At 46.3% G+C, this 10,000-nt stretch overlaps 1 protein-coding gene across 1 annotated transcript in view; it reads left to right on the forward strand.

The window, feature by feature from the left end:
* Positions 1 to 10,000, forward strand: part of lrpprc (leucine-rich pentatricopeptide repeat containing) — a 43,538-nt gene that overhangs the window by 29,322 nt on the left and 4,216 nt on the right. Inside the window, exons 22-27 of the mRNA XM_042066175.1 lie at positions 1,495 to 1,589; positions 1,715 to 1,919; positions 6,269 to 6,402; positions 6,626 to 6,741; positions 8,810 to 8,884; positions 9,051 to 9,135. Of these exons, the coding sequence (XP_041922109.1) occupies positions 1,495 to 1,589; positions 1,715 to 1,919; positions 6,269 to 6,402; positions 6,626 to 6,741; positions 8,810 to 8,884; positions 9,051 to 9,135 (710 nt within the window). The remainder of the gene's footprint in view (positions 1 to 1,494; positions 1,590 to 1,714; positions 1,920 to 6,268; positions 6,403 to 6,625; positions 6,742 to 8,809; positions 8,885 to 9,050; positions 9,136 to 10,000) is intronic.

Consider the following 10,000-nt stretch of genomic DNA (forward strand, 5'->3'; position numbering starts at 1 on the left):
TGTCGCCGTAGCGATAAGGAACAGCCGCTGATGCTCAATTGGGCGACCAGATTAATCCATCCACAGAGCGTAATAAAAGACTGTGTGAGTGTGTGTGTGTTGTGAGGGAGTTTGATTGAGGTTTTAGTGGAAGACAAAAAAAGTGGGCTGGGTGAAACCTGGCAGAAGTGCAGAGATTTCTGGATCTCACCATCCCACCATCCCACACACACACACACACACTCTCTCTCACACACACACACACACACACACACTCTCTCTCTCTCTCCCCCCCCCCCCCCCCCTCATTCTGTCTGTCGGTCTATCTCTCACTCACACACCCACTCTCACACACACGCACACACCACACAGCCACAGATGCACAACTCCATGTGTAGCCATTGGCCCCTCAAGCCTCAGTCCCCTGTCCTTCAGATGCATCTCTGTGTGGAGTACCGGACCATACATATTACACATACATACATATTACACATACGTATATGCCATACATACTGTACACATTACTCATACGTATATCATACATACATATTACACATGCATACATATTACACATATGTACAGTATATGCCATAAATACATATTACACATACATACATATTACACATACGTATATGCCATACATATTACACATACGTATATCATATCTACATATTGCACATACATACATATTGCACACACACACACACACACACACACACACACACACACACACACACACACACACACACACACACACACACACACACACACACACACACATACATACATACATACATACATACATACATACATACATGCATGCATGCATCATCAGTGTCCTAATTCTCTCATTTCATCACAGAGAATAATACACACACACACACATACATACATCATCAGTGTCCTAATTCTCTCATTTCATCACAGAGAATAATACACACACACACACATACATACATCATCAGTGTCCTAATTCTCTCATTTCATCACAGAGAATAATACACACACACACATACATCATCAGTGTCCTAATTCTCTCATTTCATCACCCCTCATTCGTATTCGTTTTTCGTCTTAGCTGTCGTTTTTCCTTCTCTTTCTCTTCTCTGTATCCCCCTCTCTCTTTCTCCCTTTCCTCTCTCTTCCCCATCTCTGCACTGCTCTCCTCTCTCTCTCCTCTCTCTCTCTTCCCCATCTCTGCACTGCTCTCCTCTCTCTCTCTCTCCTCTCTCTTCCCCATCTCTGCACTGCTCTCCTCTCTCTCTCTTTCTCTCTCTCTCTCTCTCTCCTCTCTCTTCCCCATCTCTGCACTGCTCTCCTCTCTCTCTCTCTCTCTCCTCTCTCTTCCCCTTCTCTGCACTGCTCTCCTCTCTCTCTCTCTCTCTCTCTCTCCTCTCTCTCCTTCCTCTCTCTTCTTCTCTCTCTCCTCTCTCCTCTCTCTCCTTCTCTCTCTCTCCTCTCTCTCTCCTTCTCTCTCCTCTCTCTCCTTGCTCATGTCTTCACTCTCTCTCTCCTCTACAGTGCCATGTCCCGCATCCCAGAATTCAAGCTGAGCGACATGGCCAGCAGTCTACTTCTCATAACGCATGCCAAGAGGGACCAGGTCAAAGGTTAGTGTGTGTGAGTGTGTGTGTGTGTGTGTGTGTGTGTGTGTGTGTGTGTGTGTATATACACATACGTCTTTATTTTTCTGCTCTTTCTCTCTCTCATTCCTTCACTCACTCTTTCTCTGTAGATGCCAAGGACATAATGCAGAGCATGCTACAGGCAGACCAGGTACCCAGCCAACTGGCCATCACCCGATTGGTCCAGGCCATGGGTAGCCATGGCGACTTGCAGGGCATCCAGGAAGTGGAAGAGAAGGTGAAATCGATCGGTGCTACCCTGAACCTTAGCGCCATGGTGTTCATCAACAACACAGCACTGGCACACATTAAGAAGTGAGTAACACACACACACACACATGTTAATTGACATCATATGTGTACATATGCAAACATCTATATCGTAATTTATCACCCATTTCGTCCGAAAATTCTAAAACAATGATGTATTTTAATACTTCAAAATAACATTTGATAAATGAACCTTACATTTTTCAGTAGCCATAGGTGTGTTGATTTGAACAAAGTCTGCTTTGGTTCTTACCGGGGCTTTTACTGCCTGAAATATCCGATTTTTGGTACATAGCTAATATAGATACACTTATGGTGTGGGTGCTTGCGTTCCTTTAGGAATCCGCCGTCTTGCTTTGTATAGAAATGAATAGTAAGTGACACACACGTGGTGCGGGTGGAAGCACGGGCTGGTGGTAATAGGGGGCGATCCGATACACTCTTAGCAAACACATCCAGTCATACATATTTTGTCTCCCATGGTTTCTGTCTTGTTACTGGGCCACATTTCACCACACATTCAAAGGAACTCGCTTCCGCTGAAATACGTTTTCTTCCAGGCGATGATAAGGTCACTATGGAGATAGTGGCTGACGTCATAAACCAGTACTGGCAGGAAAGTTTCGAGCGCCGCCAGTCTTTTAACGGGAGTTTAAATGTCAAACCGGTAGGAAAAACGATATTGACTGGTCACACAGTCCAGACCTCTACAGATGTGTGTGTTTCTGTGGTAGTTTCTCTCACGGAGGCCAGTGGCAGCGAGGTTGCCAATTAGGTTTGCTGCGGCTGCCATTCGATATCTGTGAGCCTGGAAGTCCTGACCTAAGACAGGCTGAGAATATTCAGAGGTAATGTCATAAAGAAGCATGTGAATAACCAGACATAATGGTGATGCCCATGTAATGGGTGCAGGATGGTGATTAGGTAGCAGTTAGCCATTATGGAGGCGGCCCGTCCTGTCCATCAAACCCCCGTCTTTCAGACACACACACACACCACACACATGCAGAAATATGCATGTACCCTCTCATGAACAGATCCCACTTACACTCACACACAAGCACACACACACCATAATGCATACACCACACACACACATTACTTGCACACAGATTCTCGTACCCACACACACACACACACACACACACACGCTCCCTCATAGATACCATACAGAGAGACTTGCACACAGATTTTCATATTCATACCACTCTCTCTCTTACACACACACACACACACACACACACGTCCCAGAATAGCTGTGAGTGTGATGGTCATTAGCGTCAGACAGGTGTAGAAGTCGTGTTGAAACTCCACTCTTAACAGCAGTGCTGTCTGACTGATCAGGCTTTTTACTGTTAGCCGTGTGTGTGTGTGCGTGTGGTGTGTCCGTGTGTGCGTGTGTCATCCTTCTCCTTCCGGAGTGTTCTTTGGGAGCGGGCACCCTCCTCTCGCTCCCTCCTCTGCTGGCGGGTTCCTGCGCGGCGTCCCGTCTGCGTCTGGGGGGATTAACCGCCGCCGACTCCTCCAGTGCCTTTCGCCTCGCTGTGTTTTTTTAAAAGCCACCGCGGAACACTGTTCTGTCGCCATCAATAAGTCATGTCCTTAAAAAATCCCTGCTCGCCTTTTAAACAACTTCCACATTCTCGCCCTTGGCTTCTCTCTCACACACTCTCTCTCTCTTCCTCTCTCTCTCTCTCTCCCTCTCTCTCTCTCTCTCTCTCTCTCTCTCTCTCTCTCTCTCTCTCCCCCTCCCTCTCTCTCTCTCTCCCTCCCTCCCTCTCTCTCTACCATATAACCCACATATATATTCCACCTCCAAAGCTGCTGTGATCGCCATGACTGTTATTCTGAATTATTGAAGTGAAGTAGGTGGTGTGGTGGATGTTTGGGGTCCGGTGTGTGTGTGCGTGTGAGAGTGTGTTTGTGCGTGTGCTTGTTGGACGGTGTGGGAGGGGGGGGGCAGTGGTGCCCCATTAATGCGGGTGCCTCTTTTCCGGAACGTTCTCCCCGCCTGGCCTCTTAGCCAGTCAGCTCGGCTCAGCCGCGCAGCAACGCATGTGTCACACACGCTTAGGGGGTGCCCTGGGGGGGGGTCAGAGTTCAACGTGACAGGCGCACACACACACACACACACACACACACACACACACACACACAAAGTCTCTCATACAGAAACATTCTTTGCTTCACTCGCGCGCGCACACACACACACACACACACACACACACACACACACACACACACAAACAAACAGAGCATTGCCCAGCGGAGCATGAGGTGCTTTTCACATCTCCTGTCCCTTCCTTGCAGGAAAGCTGCATAGCAACGGCATGGAAGGGACGCGTTGTGCTGCGTGTTAGAACTCACCACTCTCCCAACCAGAGAGGAATATTAATGTGGCCTGATGAAGCTCTGTGTGTGTGTGTGTGTGTGTGTGTGTGTGTGAGGGAGAAAGAGAAAGGGTCTGACATGTCTAGTGAGGTTGTGTAGAGCGAACAAAAAAGAAAGAAAGCGAAACACATTGAAGAAAAGAACACTAAAGAAATGTGTGTGTGTGTGTGTGTGTGTGTGTGTTTCTCCACTACCTGGGTCCTCTGTTAACTCTGTCTCTGTCCAAGTTCCGTGTTGCCCTGGAGATGTACTGCAAGTGTTGACTAACACACCCAGTCACTCTGCCTTTCACCCACAACCTTATGTTTCAGTCCATGGTGCTGTACGTTTGGCACATAAAGCTCTCCGTGCTGAGTGGTCACCCACAACCTTATGTTTCAGTCCATGGTACTGTACGTTTGGCACATAAAGCTCACCGTGCTGAGTGGTCACCCACAACCTTATGTTTCAGTCCATGGTACTGTACGTTTGGCACATAAAGCTCTCCGTGCTGAGTGGTCACCCACCGGCCTCTTCAGCCGTAATGAACTCTCCATCTGATCAACAAGATGTGAACAAGGAATTGGCTTACAAATACATCAAGTCTTTTTTTTTTGCTTTTTTAAATGTACCGGTACATGGCAACACTGTGGAGACTCATTTGTTGTCTTCTGATCCGTAAACAGGTGCTGGATAAACAAAAGTATTGCCGTAGAAACGTAAACAAGTGAAAGGGGAGCTAGTGTGCAGAGATAGTGATGGTGCCCATCTCATTTTAAATGTAGACAAGACTAAGGAGCTAATATTTGATTTTAAAAGGGGAAAAAAATGAGGTAATCCCTATACTTATTAGAGGTCATCCAGTATATAAATACCTTGGTGTCCATCTAGACAATAAACTAGACTGGACGGAGAACAGCAGTTATCTTCAGGATGGCCCAGACTAGACGGTTTTTCCTTAGGAAACTGGGACTGTTTGAAATGGCCAGGCCTTTTTTAAACATGTTTTACCATCTGGGATTCTGGCAAGTGTTCTTTTTTATGCTGTTGTATGTTGGGGTGGTAACCTAGCAACAGTTGAGGACAGGAACAGGTTCAACAAACTGATGGTGGTGGAGCTGGTGACTAGTGTAGTGTGCATCTGTGTAGTGTGGAGCTGGTGACTAGTGTAGTGTGCATCTCTGTAGTGTGGAGCTGGTGACTAGTGTAGTGTGCATCTGTGTAGTGTGGAGCTGGTGACTAGTGTAGTGTGCATCTGTGTAGTGTGGAGCTGGTGACTAGTGTAGTGTGCATCTGTGTAGTGTGGAGCTGGTGACTAGTGTAGTGTGCATCTCTGTAGTGTGGAGCTGGTGACTAGTGTAGTGTGCATCTCTGTAGTGTGGAGCTGGTGACTAGTGTAGTGTGCATCTCTGTAGTGTGGAGCTGGTGACTAGTGTAGTGTGCATCTCTGTAGTGTGGAGCTGGTGACTAGTGTAGTGTGCATCTGTGTAGTGTGGAGCTGGTGACTAGTGTAGTGTGCATCTCTGTAGTGTGGAGCTGGTGACTAGTGTAGTGTGGAGCTGGTGACTAGTGTAGTGTGCATCTGTGTAGTGTAGTGTGCATCTCTGTAGTGTGGAGCTGGTGACTAGTGTAGTGTGCATCTCTGTCTAGTGTAGTGTGCATCTCTGTAGTGTGGAGCTGGTGACTAGTGTAGTGTGCATCTCTGTAGTGTGGAGCTGGTGACTAGTGTAGTGTGCATCTCTGTACTGTGGAGCTGGTGACTAGTGTAGTGTGCATCTCTGTAGTGTGGAGCTGGTGACTAGTGTAGTGTGCATCTCTGTACTGTGGAGCTGGTGACTAGTGTAGTGTGCATCTCTGTAGTGTGGAGCTGGTGACTAGTGTAGTGTGCATCTGTGTAGTGTGGAGCTGGTGACTAGTGTAGTGTGCATCTGTGTAGTGTGGAGCTGGTGACTAGTGTAGTGTGCATCTCTGTAGTGTGGAGCTGGTGACTGATGTGTTGTGCATCTCGTGTTCTCTTCTCTCAGCGGGGACATCGAGAGTGCAGTGGAGACCCTGGAGAACGTGTACACCCAGGGAGGGGACACTAACCGCGCCATCAGCATCTCCTTTGTCTTCCGAAAGGTCCTGGAGCAGAAGAACGATCAGGCACTGGACAAATGTAAGACAGACTCTCACACACACACACACACACACACACACACACACACACACACACACACACACACACACACACACACAGTATATTATGAGAATATTATGACCCATACTTGTTGTAGATGTGGTGTTGCAGAAGTGTTGCAGTTGATGTGGTGTGCCCCAATGAAATCATGTCTTGGTTGCCATATTAACTGAATGATTGATGGATGTCTCTCTCCACTCAGTGGCCGCGATGGCAGAGAGGCTGGCCAATCACTTTGCTTCGTACCGGGCAGCCACAGACCTGTTCCTGCAGTATCTGGACTCTGGGCTCAATGAGGAGGCCAAGTTCATGTTAGCGGTGAGAAACTCGCTCGCTCTCTCTCAAACACACCCACACACACACACACACACACAGCTCACCACATCATTGACTGTATAATTGCGGTATAGTGAAGACCAGAGACCCGGTTGTGTTGTAGTGCTTGATGAATGCATTTTATAGACCCTTTCAAGAGAGTTCCATTATCAGCATCATAGTTGGCCCCACAAGGCTTCCGTTATAACATTCCATATGTTATCTTAATGCAGAGGAAGTAGATTGGGAACCAAATAGAACGTTTAAGCATTGTTTTTGTTGTTATTGTTGAAAGGTTCTATATGTGGGCTCTTCCTTGCTTCTCACTCCAGTCAGCTACATCCAGTTTATAACCAAATGTCTTAAGCATCACACTGATATTCCGTCATAAATTCCTGAAGGCAACTGTCCCCATAAACCGGCTGTAAAACCGGCTGTCTTAATGGCTGAAATAAGACCACGTGAAACCAGCTGGAAGCTAAATCCCTGGGAGGCCGGGCTCCACCAGGACAAATCCAAGTCTGCTGGAGTATGTAGCGAAGGCTTACATGACACTTTTAACCAGACAAAGGCAGAAGGCGTATGTCTGGGGACTGATTCAACTGAGGCATTGTGGGTAGAACATGGACGAGGGGGGGGGGGGGGGGGGGGGGGGAGTGTGTATCTTGGTTGAGCAGCTTTAATTGCAGTGTTTGTGGTGGAGGTGTTGTAGTTTTAAAATGTGCACACACACACACACACACACACACACACACACACACATATACAGTATATGCACACATATGCACACACACACACATATGCACACTCGCAAACACAGGTACACAGATACATAAGCACAGCAGGTTGTTAAAAGCTTCCCAAGACAGAGGTGGTCAGTTGGAGGACAAGAACACGCACACACACACACTAAAACACATACACACACTAAAACACACACATACACACACACACACACACACACACACACAGCTCCTTCACGAATGGTTAGTAATGAGGTCTTACTACAACTGAACCCAGAACAGCAGGTCAAGAGACAAGTATGGCAGGTTTTTAAAAAGGCAGCATAAACAAACGGAGGAAGAACACACACAAACAGTGGACCACATGGCACAGTTGCCCATGCTTACACACAAGTCCACTGATACATGCAGGAACTATGAATGTCTTCCTTGAATACTTCTCAACCTCTATGGTTATGTCCAAAGCTAATTACAGAATATGAACATAACAGTAGATAAAATTAAAAAGCCTACATTAAGCATAAATTTCCCCTGGGGATCAATAAAGTATCTATCTATCTATCTATAACAATATCAATAACACTATTAAATATGATACTGATGAATTTTATCTTGATAAATAAAATAAACCATAACTGTAAGAGAATAAATGAATTAAATAAGCTGAACATATAACTCCTCAGTCTGACTGCTGATTGGTTGAATGTGAGCCTCTAACTCAGGTGAGCATGCTGTGGACTGGAGTGGTCTTTAGAAGCTATCGTCGTCACCCTCCACCACCAGCTTCCTGCGTAGTAAGCATGTATAGCGTGTGTCTTTGGGTAATGGGAGAGCCAGAGGAAATGACACGTGCGGCGGGGAGAGGAAATGACACGCGCGGCCGGCAGAGAAGCTGGTGAGAGGATTGAAATCTGCCCCTTTCACGCGCCTAAGTGTAGATAATTACACTTGAAAGAGAGCGGGCGCAGCACATTTTAATTCTGCTAAAGAAATAAGTAGTTATCTGTCTGACTCCTAATTAACTGCACAATTAACCCTCTGCTGCAGTGCACGAAACATGGAAACACGCCGGGCGCGTACACACTGGCAGATGGATTCAAACAATTAACACTCACTCTCTCTTTCACTCACACACACACACACACACACACACACAGACCCATTAAGTTCAGGTGTATGGAGAGCATCCAAACGCTGGGCTGGGTTCTAAATGGATGACTGATTCTCAGTAGAGCCAGAGCACTTAGCATTCATTCTACTGATTGTCCAAGTGCACGATCAGCTTCTTTTTCTTTTGTCTTAATTTTGTCCCATCTCTCTTGCTGTAGCGCTGTAATGCCATTGCCGAGCAGAAGGACTTCCTGTTGTCATACGTTGCCAGGACGTCCCAACAGCCTGGAGAAGTAAAGTCCCCTTTACGTTCTTATTAGTTATAGCAAGACTGTGAAGAATGCACTGTGTGTGATTTAAGAAACCCCTATCTTTTCTCATTTATGTGTGTGTGTATTTTATATGCTTGTTTTGTATGCCTTCTCTTCTGATTTGTGTGTGTGTGTTTGTGTGTTGAAGGTGAAAAAAATTACGGCACTTGCAGAGATGATTCCAGACTTTACAGACAAAGAGACCCTGTACTCATACCTGATGAAGAGTTATGGTAAGGCCTTGATCTACCCTGCCCTCGCTAGTCATATACAGTACACAGCCCCTGAAAGATCAGGGTGGTGATTTATTTTATTTTTAGCTCCTTTTGCATCTTCACAATACTTACGGTATGCATTCCCTCACGATACTTACGTGTTCATCGCAATACTTTTGCATTCCCTCACAATACTTACGTGTTCATCGCAATACTTTTGCATTCCCTCACAATACTTACGGTATGCATTCCTCGCAATGGGTTTGCGTTCCCTTGCAATGTGACTGTGAGGGAATGCAAAAGTAGCACAATCCCAACCTAAAGAATAGAAAAACTCATCTCCACTCTCACCCTTGACCCGTGTGTACGTACGTATGCTCTCCCCAGTCATCAAATAGATACAAACGTAAAAACACACATTTAAACAGCCACACAGATGGTACACATACATAATACCAGTTTAAAAAATCACGTACACTTTGTACATATACATTCATGTACATGGGCCATCATATTTCTATTGTTAGATGACTTCTTGAACAGTTTAGAGTATAGTGTTGATGTAGATATTTTTTTTCTTCTCATCTGACCTGGAAGGACTCTTGAGATTATTGCGTTGTTGAGTGGTGTTGATGTGTGGAGTGAACACACTGAAGCATGAGAATGCGCTGAAGCGTTGCCATCTTGTAGTCAGCGCTGCCCAGCTCTCCTGTGCGGTACCAGCAGCTCACTGGCCTGTGGATAAATCTCTATTATCCTGCCGAATTAAAAATGCACAGGAGTGCGCTAGCGGCGGCTAGCTCCGTTATTAGCCATCTGATTAAAAATGCAGGGGGGGGGGGGGGGCTTGGGCCTAGCACTAGCGGCGGGCTATAGCGCCCAG

The sequence above is a fragment of the Alosa sapidissima genome, chromosome 16 (assembly GCF_018492685.1).
Source record: "Alosa sapidissima isolate fAloSap1 chromosome 16, fAloSap1.pri, whole genome shotgun sequence".
NCBI lineage: Eukaryota > Metazoa > Chordata > Actinopteri > Clupeiformes > Clupeidae > Alosa > Alosa sapidissima.